The 23,018-nt window shown below is 41.7% G+C and overlaps 1 protein-coding gene across 2 annotated transcripts in view; it reads left to right on the top strand.

Annotated features, from left to right (window-relative positions):
• LOC145343904 (anoctamin-9-like) overlaps window positions 1–22,390 on the top strand; it is a 117,118-nt gene extending 94,728 nt beyond the window's left edge. For both annotated transcript variants that reach the window (XM_080190409.1, XM_080190407.1), the window contains 6 exons: window positions 838–990; window positions 1,822–1,969; window positions 5,006–5,122; window positions 10,289–10,382; window positions 10,605–10,717; window positions 19,992–22,390. In XM_080190409.1, coding sequence (XP_080046535.1) covers window positions 838–990; window positions 1,822–1,969; window positions 5,006–5,122; window positions 10,289–10,382; window positions 10,605–10,717; window positions 19,992–20,037 — 671 coding nt within the window. In that variant the 3' untranslated portion in view covers window positions 20,038–22,390. The remainder of the gene's footprint in view (window positions 1–837; window positions 991–1,821; window positions 1,970–5,005; window positions 5,123–10,288; window positions 10,383–10,604; window positions 10,718–19,991) is intronic.
• The last annotated feature ends 628 nt before the right edge of the window (window positions 22,391–23,018 follow it).

The raw sequence follows: 23,018 nt of genomic DNA, 5'->3' as shown, positions 1-23,018 counted from the left end.
AGGTCCTATGAGGAGAGACTGAGGGATTTGAGGTTGTTTTCATTAGAAAGAAGGCGGCTAAGAGGGGACCTTATTGAAACATATAAGATGATGAGGTTTAGATAGGGTGGACAGTGATAGCCTTTTTCCTTGGATGGAGAAAGCTAGCACGAGGGGGCATAGCTTTAAATTAAGGGGTGGTAGTTATAGGATGGATGTCAGAGGTAGGTTCTTTACCCAGAGGGTGGTGAGGGATTGGAATGCCCTGCCTGCTGCAGTTGTGAATGCGCCTAGTTTGGGGGCGTTTAAGAGATCCGTGGATAGGTTTATGGATGGAAAGGGATTGGTTTAGGTTAGAGGGTCATTGCTTTTTAATTGGTCGGCGCAACATCATGGGCCGAAGGGCCTGTTCTGCGCTGTAATGTTCTGTGTTCTAAGAGGTGATTGAATCAATTTTTGACATAACAGAGCAGAGAAATATAGGTACGGGGCTATTGAAGGCGTAATGGATGTGCCAGAGCTTTGATTATGATTGGCACCCAATGATTGTGCTAGAAAGTTGGTGTTAAGCAACACCAGGATTAAACTTGATTGTGATGCCCTTATTATAGAACAGCTTACAATGAGTTGATGCATGGAAAATGGACATTTCAATGAGGTATTGGAGAGTTTTGAGTTCCCATAGAACTGTAATACACCAATGTTCTGGAGAGTTGGTTTCTAAAAATTGAGGCCATATTTGAAAACTCAAAAATCAACTGAAAATTCAAGTCACTGAGTTCAATGTTTCTTCATTCAGTGCAGGCATTTATTCCAGTAGTTGCTGTGCTTATGTTATCATTATCTTTTCCTTTTCAGCCATTCAGTATGGTTTCACCACAATATTCGTTGCAGCCTTTCCACTGGCTCCATTACTTGCATTACTGAATAATGCATTTGAAATTCGACTGGATGCAAGAAAGATGCTTGTGCTTCAGAGGCGGCCAATACCACGAAAAGCAAAAGATATTGGTAAGGTTCCAAACAACAATTTTTGTTTTGCTGCATGGTACTGAGGGATATATGCTTATGTGTAGCTGTAATGATTATAACATTCCAATGAGAAAAGTTTGAATTTTAAATGTGCTGGGTTACAGGGATTTTGTGGGGGGGGAGTTGTCCCAGGTAAGATGTTCTTTCAGAAAGTTAGCGTAGGCTCGATGGGCCAAATGGTCTCCTTCTGCACTGTAGGGATTCTATGGTTGTAACCATGCCAATGAACTACCTCCAACACCATGGGCTCTTATCTTATTAAGTAACCCAAGTGAGGTGTCTTAATTGAATGCTTTTTGGAAATCCAAGTATATTACATCTATTGTTGTTCTTTATCTATCCTGCTCATTACCACCTCAAAGAATTCAAATGAATTTATTAGACATGATTTCCCCTTCATGAAGCCATGCTGACTTTGCTTGTTTACATTATATATATTTCTAAATGGTTGCTATTCCAACCTTCAGAATCCAGTTTGGAAAACCCTAAGTTATAAATGTAATACAGCTCTTTACAGTTCTGAAGGAAAAGCAAAAGTGCAGAAGGAGACCATTTGGCCCATCGAGCCTGCACTAACTCTCTGAAAGAACATCTTACCTGGGACAACTCCCCCCCCACAAAATCTCTGTAACCTGGCACATTTAAAATTCAAACTTTTCTCATTGGAATGTTATTATCATTACGGCTACACATAAGCATATATCCCTCAGTTAAACACAGACCTAATTTAGACGGGTAATAAACCTTAGTACTCACCAAGCACCTAATTGAGTCTGTGGTAACAAAATGATTGGTGTGTCTGTGTTCCAGGGATATGGGTACGGTTGCTGGAGGTTGTCGGTGTGATGGCTGTCATTGGTAATGGATTGGTGATCTCAATCACTTCAGATTTCATTCCTCGATTGGTTTATAGGTATGGATATGGTCCATGTGCAGGTGGAAACAGTTCAAATGAAGAGTGAGTATGAACCATGAATTGCAAAATCTTTGTGCTGTATGTTGTAACCTATGTGTCTATCAGTTGTAAAGAATCATAAAGTCCCTACAGTGCAGAAGGAGGCCATTCAGCCCATTGAGTCTGTACTGACTACAATCCCACCCAGGCTCTATCCCAGTACCCCAATCATAGTGTGGCCAATCAACCTAACCCACACATCTTTGAACTGTGGAAGAAAACTGCGACATCTGGAGGAAACCCATGCAGACACAAGGAGAATGCGCAAACCCCACACAGACAGTGACCCAAACCAGGAATTGAACTTGGGTCCCTGGTGCTGTGAGGCAGCAGTGATAACCGCTGTCCCACCGTGCACAGAAAGAGGACATATTTATATATCAGTATTGAGACTTTATGTTAAAAATACAATCTCAGTAAATACATATATTATGGATGATTTTATGAGCCAGCTCTATGATTCAAAATCCATCATCTGATTGTCCATATACACACATGGCCATCTACACAGCAATGTGGAAAAGTGACCTAGTACATCTTGCAAACAAGAAACAGGGCAAATCCAGTCAGTTACCACCCCATCATATACTCTCAATAGTCAGTAAGGTGATGGAAGGAGCCATTAACAGTGCTATCAAGCGGCACTTACTCAGCAATAGCCTGCTCAGCGACACCCAATTTGAATTCTGCTGAATCATTCAGTTTTTGACCTCATTAGAGCGTTGGTTCAAAATATGGACTGAAGAGCTGAACTCCAGAAGTGACACGAGAGTGACTAGCCTTGACAGCAAGGCAGCTTTTAACCAAATATGGCAACAACGAGCCCTAGCAAATCTGCAAGTCTGGAGTCAATGGGAATCGGGGTTGGGGAGAGTTGGGTGGAGTCATACTGCAACAAAGGAAGATAGTTGTGGTGGTTGACAATCAATCATTTTAGCTCCAGGACATCACTGCAGAAGTTCCTTAAGGTAGTATCCTCGGCCCAGCCATCTTCAACTGGTTCATTAATGACTATTCTTACATCATAAGTTCAGAAGTGGGGATATTCGCTGATGACTGCACAATGTTCAACACCATTCATGACTCCTCAGATACTGAAGTAGCCCATGTCCAAATGCAAGAAGACCTGGACAATATCCAAGCTTGGGCTGCCAAGTGTCAAGTACCATTTGCAAGTGCCAGGCAATAACCATCTCCAATAAGAGATAATCTAACCATCATCCCTTGACATTCAATGGCATTACCATCATTAAATCCTCCACTACCAACAAGCTGGAGTGTCATCATTGACCTGAACCTGAATTGGAATAGTCATATGAAAATTGTGGCTAAATGAGCAGGTCAGAGGCTAGGAATTCTGCAGCAAGTGACTCACTCCTGACTCCCAAAGCTTGTGCACCGTCTGCAAGGCACAAGTCAGGACTGTGATGTAATACTCCCTACTTGCCTGGGTGAGTGCCGCTCCAACAACACTCAAGAAGCTCGACACCATCCAGGACAAAGCAGCCCACTTGAATGGTATCCCTTCCACAAACATTCATTCCCTCCATCCACCAGAGACGAACAGTAGCAGCAATGTGTACCATCTACAGGATGCAGTGCAAGAACTCACCAAGGCTCCTTTCCAAATCCACAGCTGTTAGCATCTAGAAGGCCAAGAGCAGCTGATACCTGAGAACACTGCTACTTGGAGGTTTCCCTTCAAGTCATTCACTATCCTGATTTGGAAATACATCGCTATACCTTCATTGTCGCTGGAAATCCTGGAACACACTCCTAACAGCACAATGTCTGTACCTATACCTCAGTGTCTGCAGCAGTTCGAGAAGGCAGTCCACAAACACCTTCTCAAGGGCAGCTAGGGTGGGCAATAAATCAAGGCCTAGCCAGTGGCGTCCACAGATGAATTCAAAAAATTATAGTTGTTGATATTGAAAATGTATTCGCCCGTTTCGGAGACCTTGTTAGAAACAATTACTCTCACTGAATTGGACAGACGGGGGCAAATAGAAAATGGGCCAGTTTTTATGGACTGTCCTTCTGAAAATTCTAAGCTCTCTATGAAATATGGGTACGTGGAGAGCGAGTATAGCCCACACTCATCATCCTTGCGAATGCTGGCATGGGCTGAAGATCCATAAGTCGCAGTTCTCACCAACGAAATCATGACCCTAGATCTACCCTACCCCTCACCAGAATGTTAAGGGCGTAAACCCTGCTTTATACATTTGAATCTCATCGACTCATTCCCTTGCTACATATTGACACCCCGCCTGCCCCATCCCCCACACCATATAGTGAAACCACACCAACATGACACCACATCAGCGTGGTTTACAACTGTTCATCTGGACATCAACCTGTCATGAGGGTCTCCCCGGGGCATAAAGTTGAGTATATCCCTGGGGAAAGAGGGACATGGCCAGGCACTGACACTATTGCGCAGTGCTAACCTATGCCTTGGGACAGGCCACAGTATGAGCCTCATGGAAGAGGCAGGTGGGGGATTTCATTTGCATGTGGTGGTGGCCAGGAGCGGATGGAAGAGCAGGAGTTGATGGTGGCTTTTGGGTGGATGCCAACTCCGACTGTGGGGCAGGGGCTAATAATCAGGGGTGGGGTTAGGGATCAATGATTGGGGGGGTGGGGGCACAGAGAAATGCTGACTCCAATTGAGGGTAGGGAGGGGAACTCCTGAGACCATTGCGGAGTGATGGGGTACAGGTTTATTGCTGTTCTGCTTTGGGCATCCTTTACAGATGGCACCCCTATTTGTGTGGATCCAGCATATTGAGGCCTTATCACCCCCCCCACCCCTCCCCGCTACACGGAGAGAAACTCGCTGTTTTTTTTGCTAGAAACAATTCTGCCATTTTTTTGGTAAGACTCCCCTATCATTTTGAATATATGCATCAAAAGGTCACAGATCTCTGGGATGAATATGTCCATGTGAATTTGTACTACACTGATACTCAACACTGTCCATTTCTGTGTGCTTTTATTTCTGAATGTACCTTTGACCACTTGTTTATCTTGCAGTTGTTTGATGGGATACGTTAATAGCAGCCTCTCTGTGTTCTACGTGAAAGATTTTCAGCTTACGGAACCAAAGGACAATGGGTTAAAGTCACTGGGATTCCAAGTAACCTACTGCAGGTATAATATTGTCAAGCCTTTATATCCCTGTCTATACTATTGCGGACAAGAGGTGGGGTTTAATTAAAAAGCCCTGATTTCTCCTCTCCACCTGTCCCTAAAAAGATGGTTTTGATTTTAATTTTCCTTCTTTATAGTTGGTGGGGTATTTTCCCAATGCCTCAGTTTTGGTGTGATCCAATTCTCTACTAATAACCCAACTTCAAACAAATTCACATGATTTATTTATTTGCGCTGCTTCAAATCTAAGAGGGGCAATGATGTGGCTTCCTTTTCATTCATATGACAAAGACAGGACAGAGAACAGAAAGAGGTATACAGGACAAAGACTACACTCAAAAAAAATTATTGTTTCACTGGAGTCCAGAGTTCAAAATCAAAAGTTTACTGGTATGTCACTTCACATAGTTTAGCTGGCTGAAGCTAATGCTGGTTAATCCAATTTCCCATAGCGATGACTTCCACAATGGGAGAGGCATGTAGAGATGAATTAGACTTGTGGGCACTGGTACAGAAGTTCAGAAGTTCCACTAGAAAACAGTGCAGGTAGGGAAATATTCAAAAATTTGGACAGAGCCCTCTTCTGCTGCTGCTTGCTCCACGGAAAATGGCAGTCTGCCATTTTTCAGCTCTACAAGAAAAGGTTCTGGCATTTTTGGGGGTTCTTAGGTGACATGACAGCTATTTCTCCACTTTGAATATAGAATTGATATTCCTGATCTGGATTCTTAACATGGTTAATGTTTCAACCAGTAATAAGTTCAACAGAGGTTTCTGGGTCCTTTTGTCCTTGCAGAAGGACAATGTACATGTGGTAACATAAAGGTCCTTGTACAAGCCCTGGGCTGCTGTCACAGAGGCATTATTACCTTTAAAAAATGAAGATGCTGGTCAAATTTGTTTGAGTGATAGCCCATCATGGCTTCTGTCAATTTAAAGTCTTTGTCCAGTTTAAAAAAACAATAACTTTATAGGTTAGTCAGAATGATATATACATATGTGAAATATAAAAATATAGGGGGCGATCTTATAAAAAATTTCTAAGTGCTGAACAAGTGTAAAAACGGGAGAGAACCACTCCCATTTTATGGGTGAGCTTCCAGACACTAACTTGTGGCATTTAGGAAAATAAAAGGCAAAATGTGATTCTTTCCAGTAGGGGAGGAGTTGGAGCCTATCCATGTTAGGAAGCCGGCTGATGAGCTATTGTGCATGTGCCCCTATTTCCCAGTGCACTGTGTACAAGTGTACTGGGAGATCTGTCACTCCCTCCCAACCTGAACATGGCCTTCCAATCACCGCCATGTGGGAACACTATTTATTTGCAAGTTTCACTTGCTTCACTTTCCAACTCATACTGCCCTCCCAGGCCTGTCCCTAGTAGATCTCCTGACACCCTCAGTCACATGACCCATTCCCTTAAAGGGGCAATGCTCCCAACATACATAACACTCCTTTCCCTTAGACAACAATTCCCCATAACAGCAACAGTATCTAACTTGTTTACATAAAATTAGTAACAATAGTTGCAAACTTTTTACAGGATTCATCTGGTGCAATGTGATAGAAACTATTATTTACATAATGATCATATTTTCTTTTGTTTTCTCATTTGTACATCTATCACCTGGACATTAATCAGTTTCAGGAACCATGAAACTTCAAAAGATTACGATCAGTTTGACTTATTGATAGAAGAGAATTTTTGGTTTCTGTATTATAGCAACTTTGTTCATTATATTACAATAGTCGATAACAGAATTTTAAATATGAATGCTGTGAAAAATGTCTACTTCCTTCTAATAAGTGCACATTAAGAAAGAATCAATCAATCTGTCTTAGGGATGACGGTCCCGTAAGGGTTGCAGCCTTGGAGCTGGAAATGTCTTTTGGTTCACGTCTGGCGATTGTGGCCTCAGTGAAACCATAATCTGTGAAGCCTCTTCCCGCACAGCATCAGTTGTCAGTGTTGGCCTGCCAGTGTCCTCATTAGAAGGAATGGCTATTTGTTCCATGCCTCCCTCTCTTGGTACCCCCACTGATGCCTTTTGGAACACCTCTGAAGTAGCTGATGCCACTTTGACCCCTTGATGTGGGACCACAAGCAGTGGGTCCGCATACTGTTGCCAAACCAACTCACCCCGAGTTTTCACCGTATAGGACAATGGTCCTGTCTTGGCCACAAGCGCAACTGGAACCCACTTTTTGCCCGAAGAGTAGTTCCTGACAAATAGCAACTCACCCTTTTGGAATGCCCTCATCTTGGTATGCTAGGCCTGAAGGGCTTTCTGCATCTCATGGTTTCTCTCCACCACTCTTTTTGTCTTATCTTAACCAGCCGCAGTAGGTCAAACATTGTATCCAGCTGTCTCCCAAACATCAATGCTGCTGGGGTGCATAGGTGATTGTTGCATAGGGATTGTTCCTGTACACATTTAAGAACTTGTTTAATCTTTGCTTCAGTGACCCCACACCCCATGAAGCTCCAGGAAAAGTTTAATAGACTGTACAAAAACACTCTGCTAAGCCATTTATTTCTGGGTGGTAGAGCATAGACTATACAAGACGAATTACATGCAGTTTGATGTACTCCGCAAAGTCCCGCTATACGAACTGACTACTGCTGTCACTCACAGGTGTTGACTCTTGCAGGTCATTTCTGTGGTCATCGATTTCATACATATCATTTCCGGCCACTTTTGAGTATGTGTCGATGGCCACCAGTAGTATATGGCCTTTCACCGCCCTTGCAAAATTTACGTGGGCACATTCCCAAGGCTCTCGGGATGTGGCCCAAGAACTGACTCCATAGACAGACATCGGGGAAGACATGTTTGCAAGTCTCATTCACTCCACTCTCCAGTTTCTACTAACCTCCCAGGATGGTCCCCAGCAGATCTCCAGACACCTAGGATCACATGACCTTAAAAGGGTTACGTCCCCAACGTACACAACACCTTCCAGTTACCTTGCTCAATGTGGACCTCTTGCAGTTGTGAGGTTAAGCAAAGTGTTAAGAGCTGAGTGTGGCATGCACACAGCAACTCAATGTTTACACATTTGCAGTTTGCAACAAATAAATGGATAATTATCAGAAACAACAACTGTTGTTGAGCTGAAAACATTTCCACTGGGGAATCTAGGATTAGAGGGTATGGCTTAAAAATTAGAGCCAGATTTTTCAGGAATAAAATCAGGAAACACAAAACATAAAAGATGGTAGACGTCTTTAGATGTTAAAGTGTCAAGGTCTGGAGAGAGGAGGCCAGTGGAACCAGACAATTTCACTCCAGTTTCTCATCAGAACTGACACTTTTGCCAAAATCGTCCCCACTATCCTCTCACGTCAACAAGGAAAGACCAACATCACATTCAATCAACAAAAAAATCCCTCTCATTAAGCTTCTTTCAAGATTATATAGTCCAGGTTTTCCCTCAAAACTCAGTTCTCAGAGAATAAATTGGTTTAATAGCCCTCTCAAAGCTCCATAAATTCTCAAAAGTTTCTTTTTTTGTAATTTCTCGGTTTCCAAAACTTCTAGTTCAGTATCAAATTTATAAACACAACATAAAAGACAGTAGAATTTTGGGATTCTCTTCCCTAAATGTCAACTAATGCTTGATTAATTGTTAATTTTAAATCTGAAATTGTTAATTTTAAATCTAATATTTTGTTAATGAAAGATACTAAGATATGAAATAATGGCACTTACGTGGGCGTTAGGTCACAGATCATCAGTTATCTCAAGGAGCTAAATGACCTATTCCTGTTCCTAGGTCCCAATGTCTCAAATCAGTTACGTTCCTGGTTAATGTGGTTTGGCTTCATAGTGGACATCGTCTTTTAAAACTGAATGGGAGAAACTAATCTATTACTCTTCAATCCATGAATATCTTGTTAGATAAATGAATGTACTTTGGCCAAATTCAGAGAAGATAAATTAGAATTTTGATGAAAGATCACAGACAACTGTGATCTTTGCCAACTGTTTCTTTCAGCATGGATACTGTTAGACTTGCTGACTACTTCAAAAATTTCCTGTTTAAATTTGATACTGAACTAGAAGTTGTGGAAACCAAGAAATTACAAAAAAAGAAACTTTTGAGAATTTATGGAGCTTTGAAAGGGCCATTACACCAATTTATTCTCTGAGAACAGTGTTTTGATGAAAAACCTGGACTATATAATCTTGAAAGAAGCTTAATGAGAGGGATTTTTTTGTTGATTGAATGTGATATTGGTCTTTCCTTATTGACATGAGAGGATAGTGGGGACGATCTTACCAGAATTTGGCAAAGTGTCAGTTCTGATGAGAAACTGGCGTGAAATTGTCTGGTTCCACTGGTCTCCTCTCTCCAGATCTTGCCACTTTAACATCTAAAAAAAAAGTCGGCAGGGTTTATGCTTTCATTCTGGCAGGCCAGGGATTCTTAGAGCTGAGAACCGACTCCACAAATAAGAATGAATCCCTCCCCACCAAGTAAGTATCTCAGCCCTATCCGCCTACCCCTCACTGACGTCCCCATCCCTTCTCCCCGCACCCCCTTTGCCCAACATCCCCATCCCCTTTCCCCACCCCACTATCACCCCAGGCATCCCAGCTCCTCCTACTTGATCATCCGCCACATGCCCATCCACCTACATCATCCCTCACATTCCCATCCGCCCCATTAACCTCGATGATTTGTTGCAGTGCATCCTTTAGACCAATTCTTTAGATGAACGTTATTTAAGATAGTACATGTAAAAACAGATATTAGTCCAGACTCACTTTATGCTGACTTGTTGGGGGGAGGGTTACAACATCTGCCAACTTCGAATATGGCCACTGGCGTGGGATGGGTCAGCGTTGGGAACTCTACAGTGGAGCATTTCGACAAGTTCAGCCCTCAGTTTAGACCCAGCATAGGTTGGCACAGGTATATCTGATGAGCAACCCAGTAGTGCTGTTGACCACTTAGGAGGCCCAAGTTCAGCCTGTAGACCAACATTTTATAAGTTTTTAACCCAAGGGCTGACATGAGTCAATGATAGATGCAATCTCAGTACATTTGGCAAGATCCTGACCAATTGGTTTTCTGACTAGTGCTTCTCAGTACATTTATTTGGCACTGCTAATTGCTTCAGCTCAACTTTTGATTGCTTATACTATGCCTCCTTCTCAGGTATCGTGATTACAGAAATGTTCATAACAATGAGTATACAGTCCAGTTCTGGCATATATTTGCTGCTCGTTTGGCCTTTCTGGTCTTATTTGAGGTAAATAGGCTTTCTTCTCCATATTGCTACACAGTAATAAATTGTGGAAACCTCTAGATCGTGTGGTGCTTATTACGCAGTAATAAATGCTGGTGCTTTGCTTGAGGTAAATATAGTTTGAGGATTTATATGTTATGAAATATCATCATTACTGAAGTATGATAGCTTTTTGTACAAGAACAAAAATGCTAAATCAAAGAACCATTTTTATTTCTGTTTCAGAACGTTGTTATTTGCACCAAGTACATTGTAGCTTGGTTTGTTCCTGATGTGCCAGTCTCAGTGAGAAACAAGAATCTTAACAATACACTTGAACGACTAAAGCTGGAACTGAAGTAAGTTTGTGTTACACTAATTGTCACTATGAATCCAAATGGGTTTCGTTAGGGACAGCGTAAAACTTTAAAGTTTATTTTGTATTTATAGTTATATGTGGAAAAAAGTTAAAAATAGTTCTAGATTTTTTTTGAGAGCTTGGCGTCAGGAAGTCTGGAGGATCTCCAAATGAAAAGGTTAGATTTTCTGAATTTGTTTGTATACATAGTTTTAATGAGGTTTTACAACCATTGAGGTGAAGAGATGGGTCAAAAAGGAATTGGAGATTTAGTGAATTTGAAAAAGAAACACATGGTGGAAAAAATTATGCTGTTGCCTAGTGACAATGGGACACAGAGAGATGGAAATTAAGTTCAGAATGTCTATGTATGTCAGAGATTGAAGACAGCAGTTCTAAGGAAATTGGACTTTGCTCCACACCTTAAATAGTAGTGAGTTTAGCGTTTGATTTTTGGGCGAGATACCATTTAGGGAGAAAGCATCTAGTGAATGCTCAGAAATCAGCTGGAATAAAACTGTTTGTAACAGAACCAGCCTAAGCAACAAGCCTTGTTGTTAAAAAAGTGGTATATCTTCACTGGGTTTTGTCTCTGCAAGGTATTGTTCAGATAAAGGGAATGGTGTGTTTGATTTTTTTTTTGTGTTTATACTGAGTATACTTTCTAGCCTTTTTTTTGGTGTAATATAGTTCATGTTTAATAAATATTTATTCGTGTTAAAAGACAAACAAAATTTGGATCCATCAAGTCAGATTTCACTCTGGCATTTGACTTGTCCAGCTGGGATTGCAACAAAATGGGGATTCTTGCAGAATCAAAAATCCTTGGATTTAAGTGAGATCTGTGAAGAAATCTGTAAAGAAATGAATATGTAAAGGACTGTGCATAGAAGCAAGATTTGCTTAGAAGTATTTTATACCGTTTGGAACTCAAAAATTGCTTTGACTGTTGCTAAGACTTTTCTGAAAATAGAAAATGCAACTGGATTATTTGAATCCTTGACTAAAGTTACACTAAGAGAACTAACAGATAAATTGAAAGTCGAAATAAAAGCAGGATCTTGTAAGAATTATATGATTCTATTAATTGCCCAGCATTTAGATTTAAAATAATAGAAACCTGAAAATGGTGTATCAGAGCTAGAGTCAGCAAAAAATCAGTTGCAAATGAAGCAACTTGAAATAGAAAAAGAAAAAGAAATTAAATAGTTTGAAATATAAAAAGACAGGGAAATGCAGAATTTTGAAGTTGGAAACTAGAGAAACTGAAAAAAAAACAGAATTGGAGGAAAGGGCAAGAGCAAAAGAAACAGAAAAGCAAAAACTTAAGCTTGAATTTCAAAGAGAGAAAGAAATCAAACAATACAACTTGACTGGAGAAAAATCTAGAATAAAGGAAGAAAGAAGATGTCCAAAGACGTGCAGGTTAGATTGAGTGGTAAATTGCATTAGGGCAAAATGCATGGGTTTGTGGGGATAGGGCCTGGGTGGAATTGTGGTTGATGCAGGCACGATGGGCCGAATGGCTTCCTTCTGCTCTGTAGGATTCTATGAAGATATAGGAGTCCAGAGGGAGACTATGGTTCCACTGAAAATTTTGATTCAAGTAAACAAAGAACAGCACAGCACAGGAAATCTTCATTTAGTGCTCAAGTTTACAATGGGTAGAGTTGAAAGATATTTCACCTCATTTGAAAAGATAGCTGCAAAGTTTAAGTGGTCAAAGCATGCTTGGTCTTTAATGTCATGATATGGGTATGCCGGCGTTGGACTGGCGTAAACACAGTAAAAAGTCTGACAACACCAGGTTTTAGTCCAACCTATTTATTTGATAATATACTCACAGGCTTTCGAGGGGACTGCCTCTTCGTCAGGTGAATGGAGAGTTCTGGCCTCAGACAGAGCATATAAAGCACAGACAGTTTAGAGATTACTGATTAAAATGCGAATCCTTACACCTAACCTGCTGTTCAAGACCTGAAGTGGCTGATAATGTGAGTGGAAGGAGCACTGATCACAGTTTAAAGAGATGTGTATTGTCTCCAGACAGTACAGTAAGTGAGGTTTTGCAAACCCAGGCAAGTCACGGGGGTTACAGATAGTGCGACATGAACCCAAGATCCCTGTTGAGACCGTCCTCATGTGTGCGGAACTTGGCTATCAGTCTCTGTTCAGCGACTCTGCGCTGTCGTGTGTCGTGAAGGCCGCCTTGGAGAATGGTTACCCGAAGGTCAGAGGCTGAATGCCCGTGACCACTGAAGTGTTCGCCAACAGGAAGGGAACAGTGTTGCCTGGTGACTGTCGAGCGATGTTCATTCATCCGTTGTCGTAGCGTCTGCATGGTCTCCCCAGTGTACCATGCTTCGGGACATTCTTTCTTGCAACGTATCAGGTAGACAATGTTGGCCGAGTTGCAAGAGTATTTACCATGTACCTGGTGGATGGTATTCTCACGTGTGATGATGGTATCCGTGTCGATGATCCGGCATGTCTTGCAGAGGTTGCTGTGACAGGGTTGTGTGGTATTGTGGTCACTGTTCTCCTGAAGGCTGGGTAGTTTGCTGCGAACAATGGTCTGTTTGAGGTTGTGTGGTTGTCTGAAAGCAAGAAGTGGGGGTGTGGGGATAGCCCTGGCGAGATGTTCGTCTTCATCAATGATATGTTGAAGACTCCGGAGAAGATGTCGTAGCTTCTGCGCTCCGGGGAAGTACTGGACGACGAAGGGTACTCTGTCCACTGTGTCCTGTGTTTGCCTTCTGAGGAGATCGGTGCGGTTTTTCGCTGTGGCGCATCGGAACTGCCGATCTATGAGTCGAGCACCATATCCTGTTCTTACGAGGGCATCTTTCAGGGTCTGGAGGTGTCTGTCACGATCCTCCTCATCTGAGCAAATCCTGCGTATACGGAGGGCTTGTCCATATAGGGAATGAACATCGCTCGACAGTCACCAGGCAAGACTGTTCCCTTCCTGTTGGCGAACACTTCAGTGGTCACGGGCATTCAGCCTCTGACCTTTGGGTAAGCATTCTCCAAGGCGGTCTGTGCTTTATATGCTCTGTCTGAGGCCAGAACTCTCCATTCACCTGACGAAGAGGCAGTCCCCTCGAAAGCTTGTGAGTATATTATCAAATAAATAGGTTGGACTAAAACCTGGTGTTGTCAGACTTTTTACTGGTCTTTAATGTCACAGGGTGTCCTGATAGGCACAGCTACTGGTCTGTCATAAGAGCAATTTGCAGACTACTGAAATGCTTTAAAGGGTGATACACAATGGGCGCAATCTTACCATGAAAATGGCAAAGTGATGGTTCTGGCATGAAAAACAGTGTTGAATGTCGATGGTGTTGGTGTGCTTTTGGTCCAAATCTTACAGCTTATTAGTATTAGTTTTCATTTCCATGTGTTTTGCATTGCTCCAGTAGCACGTCCCCACTGATTTGCCATTGCATAACGATTTAACTATTACAAGCAGAGGGGAGCTTCACCTCCCCACCTCCCCACACCCCAAATCCATTCATACACTGGTCTCTGCCAACACCAGGCACCAGGTCACACACTCCCTCCCACAGTGACCATGTTCCCTCAGTAGCTGCTATGCTTCGCATACTCAAGTGTATTAGAGCAACCAGTGGAAATGAAAGAAACAGGAGGAATATCCTGGATTGTGTCCTGACTCTGTCATGATTAGATTTCAGGCCCATAATATTAAAACAGGAAGAGGAAGAATCTACACAAAAGAGGGATGATGTAGATAATCAGGTTATCTAACACCATTTTTGAAATCTTAAGCAAAAAGCAACAAGCTAAAGAGAATAAAGTTAACATGCTTAGCCCATCTTCTTTTGCAGAAATACAAAAGGTTGATCCCCAGTTGAGAGAGCTTTATCAAACATCCTACTCAGAGACAGAATCAGCTCCAATACCCAAGTGTTATTATTTAAAAGACAAAGTGCTAATAAGGAAATGAAGACCACCTCAAATACCAACAGATGGGAGTGGACAGTAATACCTCAAGTGGTAGTTCCATCTGAATATCATAACAAAATTGAATGGCTCACAAAATTCCAATGACAGGTCACTTAGGAATTAGAAAATTGCAAACTAAAATATTCAAACCTTTTTATTGATCAAGCTTAAAGACATGGCTAAATTCTGCCAAACATGCCAGGTAGTGGGGAAACACCAATCATCAATTAAGCCTGTGCACTTAATTCCGATATGAACTTTTGAAGAATTTTTGCTGGGGTCTTATTAGATTAAGTAGGATATGAATTACCTAAAGAAATAAATCAGACTAAATTTTATGTTGCAAATATTCAAAGAATTATTGAATAATTTGGGAATCAAAGAACTTTTCTCTTCAGTTTATCATCCACAATCACAAGGAGTATTAGAAAGATGGAATCAAACTATAAAGATCATGGGGGTGATCTTACCATCTTGCCCCACTGGCCAATGGGTAGGGCGAGCCGGCAAGATCATGACAGAGCCAAGAAATTAGGTTCGCGTCCGATTTCTTGCCATCTTACTGGCACCAGATATCCAGTGAGATTTCAAATAGAATTTAAAAGTGAAACACAATTGTCCGAGCTCACTTGTCTCTGTGGCCTTGCCGGTGAAGGTCCTCATTGGAGAGGATCATGTAATCATGTATGGTTCTCAAAAACGGGGTCCTGTCATAATGGCCATGCCGGTGGGACTAGAAACCATTGAGCCCCCCAAAGAGGTCTTTGGAGTGCCAGCCTGACACTGCCAACCTGGCAATGCACACCAGGCACTCTGGCAGTGGCAGCCTGGCACGATGGCTATGTGCCCGCTGGGCACCAGCCAGTGCCTGAGGGGTCAGGGCCTGCGGGGGGGGCAGGACCAAATGGGAGGGGGTGGGAGCCTGAAGGGAGCCATCCAAGCCTGGTGATTGGGGTGGGGGCAGGAATCTGTGCTCTGCAACTGCGATTGATGGCGAGTGGCTGTGTGCTCTGCAGCCACAATCGGCGGGGCGGGGGCGGGGGGGAGTGGGGGGTGGTGGTGAAGGGGGAGAGACACTGCTAACTCCGCAGCCAGCAATCATATGATTCTCTCCCTTTTTTTGTTCATTTGGAATCTTTTTTGTAAGATTGCGGCCTGTACTTTTGACTTGCATGTGAAATATCTGAGAAAGATTAACCAAAGCATGTGAGTTGGCCAAAGAGTATTTGAAAATTGCCCAAAAAGCAATGAAAGCTACATCAGGTATAAAGGTTGAAATGTTGAGGTTATGTTCATCATCTGTGCGAATGCCAGCGGGGGCTCAAGATCTAAAAGTACTCGAATTTGGATCTTCCCTGACCCTCACCGGTGATGTCCGTAACTGGCCTGAATCTGTTGTGGGGGTCTCCTCAGGGACATAAAAGTAAATATAATCCCTGGGGTGGGGTGGAGGGAGGAGAGGAGGAGGAACATGGCCTCGCAGTTCTCTGCTTCCCCTTGGCACAGATTGGTCCACGTCAATTTGACAATGCCAACCACTGCCAGGAGGCAGGCATCAGTGGGAGGCTCATTTGGGATGGGGGTGTGGATTCATGCAGATGTGATTGTGGCCCAGGAGCAGACAGACAAGTAGGGATGCCTCCGATGATCATTTGGGGAGGGCGGTGGAGGGGCTGCTGATCACAAGGCAGGGGGTGGGCACTGATGATCTGGAGGAGGGGGTGTTGATCCACCTGAAGGGACTCTTAAGTTGTAGGCAATAAAATAAAACAAGATTTACTCCAATGCAGTCAAAAGAAAAAGGTTTAATAAAGAAACTTCATTACTTCAACACTTGAGGCTTCATCCTTGGCCATTCCAAGTTCCCACAAACCTCAGCAGCTTCTTATTTGTACTGAGTCAGCTGACCACCACATCATGTCATTGGTTACATAGTTTACTCGGTCAGCTCACCCTTACAGCATGTTACCATTGGTCACACTACAACAGATCCAATGTTATCAATGGTTACATTTTAATGGGGGGTGGGGTGTAGGGATTGGAGTGAATACTGGCTCCGATGAGTGATGTGGGAGGGGAGCCTCTGAGACTTTAGTGAAGGAGTGGGGATGGGGGTCATTGCTGCTCTGATTGGGATGCCCTTTTAAAAAGGTGCAGCTGGATTTTAACAGAATGTTTAGGCCTCGCCCCCACTTTATGAATCATCCCCTTGTTTCTTTCTGGGTGGTGTCGTAAAATCTGGAGAGAAAACTTCCCATTTTCTCTAGAGAAACATGTTAGTCTTCACACCAGAAACAATACCTTGCCATTTTTTGGTAAGATTTCACCACAGTATTAATATTGTTCCCTGTCTCTGGTGAACTGTTAAGAGTGAAATTCATCGGACTTCATCAAATCAAAAAGAAACTCAATGATATAAAGCATATACCAAGTACACCAGATAGATGAAAAAGTCAGCGGGTGTGTCACGTTAATATGATAAAGCAATATTATGACAGAGAAGATGATCAGGAAAGGAGTGTATTCACAGTAGTAAAAGATGTAGAGAACGGAATAAGAATATCAGAACTCATGGAGAATGAATCAGAAGTGGAAAATTCCAAGTTGACCCTCCAGTAATCAGATTCAATAATAAGGAGGAGCTTAAAAATTTAGATATAGTATGAAGTTATGTTCCAGTAAACTGTCATGGTAACTTATGAAAGCTATTACAAACTCATGAATTGATTTATATTAATAGACCAGAAGTCAAAATAAATTAGTCACCATATCGTAGAGGAGGAACTCCTAGAATGTATACAGGGTGGTTTTCTGTACCAATATGTTGAGAAACCAACTACAGAGCAGGCTGTTCTAGACTGGGTATAGTGTAATGAGAAAGGGATAATTGGCAATCTAGTTGAGCAAGACCCCTAGGAAATGAGTGACCATGATAGAATTTTTCATCAAGTGGAATGACATAGTTGATTCTGAGACTAGGATACTGAATTTTAATAAAGGAAACTACAATGATATGAGGCACGAGTGGCAATGATAGATTGGGAAATGTTACTTAAGGAGATGATGGTGGATAGGCATGGCAGATGTTCAAGGAGCACATGGATGAACTGCAACAATTGTTTATTCCTGTCTGGCTCAGAAGTAAAACTGGAAAATTGGTCAGACCATGGCTTACAAGGGAAATTAGGGATAGTATTAGATCCAAGGGAGAGGCATACAAATTGGTCAAGAAAAACAACAGATCTGAGGATTGGGAACAGTTTAGAATTCAGCAAAGGAGGACCAAGGGACTGATTAAGATGGGGAAATAGAGTATGAGAGCAAGCTAGCATGGAACGTAAAAATTGATTTTAAAAGTTTCAATAGGTATGTGAGGAAAGAAGATTGGTGAAGAGAAATTTAGGTTCCTTACAGTTAGAAACAGGGGAATTTATAATAGGGAACAAAGAAATGGCTGACCAACTGAATACATACTTTGATTCCATCTTCACAAAGGAGGGCACAAATAAGATATCAGAAATGTTGGGGAACACAAGATTTAGTGAGAAGGAGGAACTGCAGGAGATCGTATTAGTAGAAAAATGGTGTTGGGGAAACTGATAGGATTGAAGGCTGATAATTCCTCAATGCCTGATAATTTACATCCCAGAATACTTAAGGAGCTGGCCTGAGAAATAGTGGATGCATTGATGGTCATCTTCCAAGATTCTATAGTTTGTGGAACAGCTCTTCCAGATTGGAGGGTAGCTAATGTAACCCCACTATTTAAAAACAGAGATAGACAGAAAACAGGGAATTACAGACTAGTGAGCTAGATGTCAATAGTGGGGAAAATTCTAGAATCCATTATCAAAAATTTTATAGCAAAACACTTGGAAAACAGTTGCAGGATTGGACAAAGTCAGCATGGATTTATGAAAGGGAAATCAGGCTTGACGAATCTAGTGGTGTTCTTCAAGGGTGTAACTAGTAGAGATGATGAAGGGAAGCCAGTGGATGTCACGAAAGTTAAACATGCAGTGCAACAGGCAGCAAAAGGGCAAATGGTATATTGGCCTTCATAGTGAGAGGATTCAAGTACAGGACCAAGGATGCCTTTCTTCAATTATACAGGGCCTTGTTAAGGCCACATCCAGAATATTGTGTGCAGTTTCATCTCCTTATATGAGAAAGGATATTCTTGCTCTACAGAGAGTGCAGAGGTTTACCAGACTGATTACTGGGATGGCAAGACTGACATATGAGAAGTGGTTAAGTTGGTTAGGTTTGTATTTGCTCGATTTCAGATGAATGAGGGGGGAATCTCATAGAAATTTTTAAAATTTTAACAGACAGTATAGATGCCAGAGGATGTTACTGATTGTGGAGGTCTAAACAGTAAGAAGTCTCACAACACCAGGTTAAACTCCAACAGGTTTATTTGTAGCAAAAGCCATTAGCTTTCGGAGTACTGCTCCTTCATCAGGTAAGTGGGAGTTAATGAGGTGTCTAGAACCAGGGGTCACAGTCTGAGGATACAGGCTAGACCATTTAGGACAGGGATGAGAAGACACTTCTTTTCCCAGAAAGTGGTTAGCTTGTGGAACTCATTACCACAGAAAGTAGTTTAGGCCAAAACATTAAATGTTTTCAAGGAACAGTTAGATATAACATTTGAGGCAAAGGGAATCAAAGGATATGGGAACAGGATGATCAACCATGACCATAATGAATGGTGGAGCAGTCTCAAAGGGCTGAATTGCTTTCTCCAGCAACTATTTTCTATGTTTTTATGAGTCAATTCTTCCTCCTCAAAGGGAAGAGCAACCTATAGTCATCTAGGACAATGTTGACTTTCTCTTTAATCACCCAGAGAAAACATCATTGGCCAGAAGCAATATCCTTAGACTCAATCTGGAGAAGTTAACCCACGTGAGGGAAAAGTTCAAGTTCATGATAGAAAATTACATTACTGAACCAATTTACTTAGCTAGAGCTCAGCTATGTAATGGTACCAAAATCAAATAGATCATGGCATTTATGTCTAGATTATTGCAATGTTAATGAGTAGCAAAATCAGATTTGTATCCGATTCCATGATTAGGATTGTATTAAGATTGGACAGGTAATGTTCATTCCAAAATTGAAGGAATATTGGATAGTTCCATTAAATGATATAATCAAAGAAATATCAGCTTTCATAACCGTGGATTGGCTTTGAGATGCACTGTTGGATACTAATGTAAACTGGTGCTGCAAAAAAAAGTTTCAGAATTCTCAGAAAAATATGTATGTTTTCTAATGCTATTGAAATGAATTCTTTCTTTCAGTTTGTCGTCAACAGAAATCTCAGATTATCGTTCAACAGTTGTGTGAAGTTTTGGAAATTGGCCTGCCAATGTTTTGTCTGTTTGAAGACAGTCTAATGATATATTGAATTATATTATTGCACTGAATGTAAAATGTTTCAGAAAACATGGTGCTAAAAAACACAGGTTTCTAAATCAGTCCCGTACAAACAATCATCAGATTGATTTGCATATCTTCACAGTCAAGTTGACTGACTAAATAATGAGTCTCTGATAACAACGAAATCTCAGAACAGAATTGAGTGCTTCAACTTCTGATTTACCTCAACAGTTCACAAACATTGAAAAGCTGCAATTCTAACTGATTGTATTGTATAGTGCACTCTAAATGGTTGTCAGCCTCAACAGGAAAAGCTTAGAAATCTTCAGTCCTCAACCAGGAGAGTCTTATAACAGTGAGTTCCACAATTTGGATGATTCTTTTGAGACATAAATCCCCATAAGTTCAAAGGATCTAAGTAAAAGAAACAAAGATTGTTTCTTGCTTCTCACAATCTTACCGGCACTGGATTTCCAGCAAGATCAGCCTCGTGCCCTGATCTCAATATTTAAATTCTTTTCAAAATAGAATTTAAATATTACAAAGTGAGCCCAGGACATAATTGTCCAGGCTCACTTGCCTTTGCGGCCTCACCGGTGTAGATCCTCACTGATGAAGATCATGTATGGTCCCCACCAATGGGAACCAGCCGTCAAGGACTCGCCAGTGGATAGGACCCCCAGGAGGTTGGGCAGAGGGGGGCATGCCCCTTGGGCAGTTCCAGCCTGGCACCCTGTTACTGTCAGCCTGGCACATTGGGAGTACCCACTGGGAACTGACCAGTGCCAAGGGAGTGAGGCCTAAAAGGGGGAAGGTGTTTGGCCATGAAGGCTAGCGATAGCTGGAGGAGGCAGTGACCGACAAATATCTGTGTTCACAGAACACAGAATCTGAGCATGTGCAATGGCGCTCTCTGCTATTATCTACCAGCTTTTGATGAGTTTAGGACCTGTCCCCTTCCCCTGCAGAGTGAGGTAAGATTCAACTTTTAACATTCCCAAAAAAATTTAGTTCTTTCCCATTTTTAAGCTCAGTCAGCACTTAGAATTTGTTTGATAAGATCGTTTTCAATGTGTTTTCTCGTCATTGTCAGTTTCACTTTTATGTTGAGACAGGGTGTTGTTTTTGAGAAATCACACAAAAATGCGGTTTCCCATCTATGTCAAAATGAAAAATATCTGCTCATTAAGTTCAAGCTTGTTTATTCCTAAGCAAAAGAGTCCCTTCTCCTAAAATGGTAGGTGAGATTAGATAATCTTGCGTTTTGAAATTGAATTATTTCATTTACATTCACAATTTTGGTGAGGATTTCAAATTGGAGATTGGCATGTCAATGTCAATAAAAAAAAATATCACTGATTAGTGGGGCTCACTTAAAAACACAGTACTTCAAAACATTTCTTTAGTGTTCTCCAAGAAGAGAGAATCTAACCATCTCCCTGATATTCAATAGCATCACCAGCATTGAATTTCCTATCCACATCCAGGGCATTACCATTGACCATAAATGAACTAGATCAGCCATATAAATACTGTGGCTGGGAAAACTGCAGCAAGTAACTCTCCTCCTGATGTCCAAAAACTGCATATTATGGGAAAATGTGAACTTGTTCTCTTAGGAAAATTAGAAAAGCTGCATATTATTTACATTGAGGGAGATTGCAGAACTCTGAGGGATCAGAGTGTCTTGGTACCTGAACCAGGTAACATTATGTAGTCTGTTGTAGTACTTTATATAGCATGTTGCCTACCTGGTATGCTGCAGGAAAGGATGTCCCGAGGCATGGTACATTGGGGAGACCATGCAGACACTACGACAATGAATGAATGAACACCGCTCAACAATCACCAGGCAGGAGTGTTCCCTTCCAGTCAGGGAACACTTCAGCAGTCACGGGCATCCAGCCTCTGATCTTTGGGTAAATGTTCTCCAAGGCGGACTTCACAACATACGACAACACGGAATCGTTGAGCAGAAACTGATAGCCAAATTCCACACACATGAGGATGGCCTCAACAGGGATCTTGGGTTCATGTCACACTATCTGTGACCACCACGACTTGCCTGGGCTTGCAAAATCTCACGAACTGTCTTGGCTCGAAACAATACACTCCTCTTTAACTTGGCCCTCTCTCTGCTCAAATTGTCTGTACCTTTAAGATTTGATTACCTGTAACGACTCGCATTCCAACCATTTACCTTGTAAATTGAATTTGTGTCTTTATATGCCCTGTTTGTGAACATAAGTCCTCACTCACCTGATGAAGGAGCTTGAGGCTCTGAAACCTAGTGCTGCCAAATAAACCCATTGGACTTTAACCTGGTGTTGTAAGACTTCTTACTAACGTTATGTAGGTCCAAGTTTATTGATTGGGGGGGGGGGGGTAAATGGATAATGTCGTTTATTGCAAGGGAAAAGGAATATAAATGTAGGGGATGGGGTGTATGGTGGTGTTAACTTTCATGGAAGATTGGAAATGCTAGACATGTATCCATTGGAGTTTAGAAGATTTCAGGTGTGATCTTACCAAAACATCCAAAATCCAAAGGGGTCTTCAAATCCTGAAAGCATGTGGGAGGGATGAGAATTTGGGGTTACAGTTTGAAAATTAGGGTCCTCCCATTTAAGATGAAGTTGAGAAGAATCTTCTCTTTAGAGTCATGAATCTTTGAAATTTTCTTTCTCAAAAAGCAGTGGAGGCAGAGTCAATCAATATTTTTAAGGCAGAGATAGACTCTTCTCTAACAAGGGAGTCAAAGGTTATCAGGGTAGGTGGAACATGGAATTGAAGGCACAATCAGTTGAGATCTTATTGAATGGCAAAGCAGGCTCAAGGGGTTGAATTGTCTACCCCTGTTCCTTGTATAACTATGGAGTCAAAGGTTATCTGGGTACGTGGAACATGGAGATGATAGCACAATCAGATCAATTGTAATTTTATTGAAT

This window comes from Carcharhinus amblyrhynchos, chromosome 6 (assembly GCF_965287045.1).
Source record: "Carcharhinus amblyrhynchos chromosome 6, sCarAmb.v2.hapA, whole genome shotgun sequence".
Classification (NCBI taxonomy): domain Eukaryota; kingdom Metazoa; phylum Chordata; class Chondrichthyes; order Carcharhiniformes; family Carcharhinidae; genus Carcharhinus; species Carcharhinus amblyrhynchos.
The sequence above is the reverse complement of the archived record's forward strand: the minus strand, read 5'-3'. Positions and strand labels throughout refer to the sequence as shown.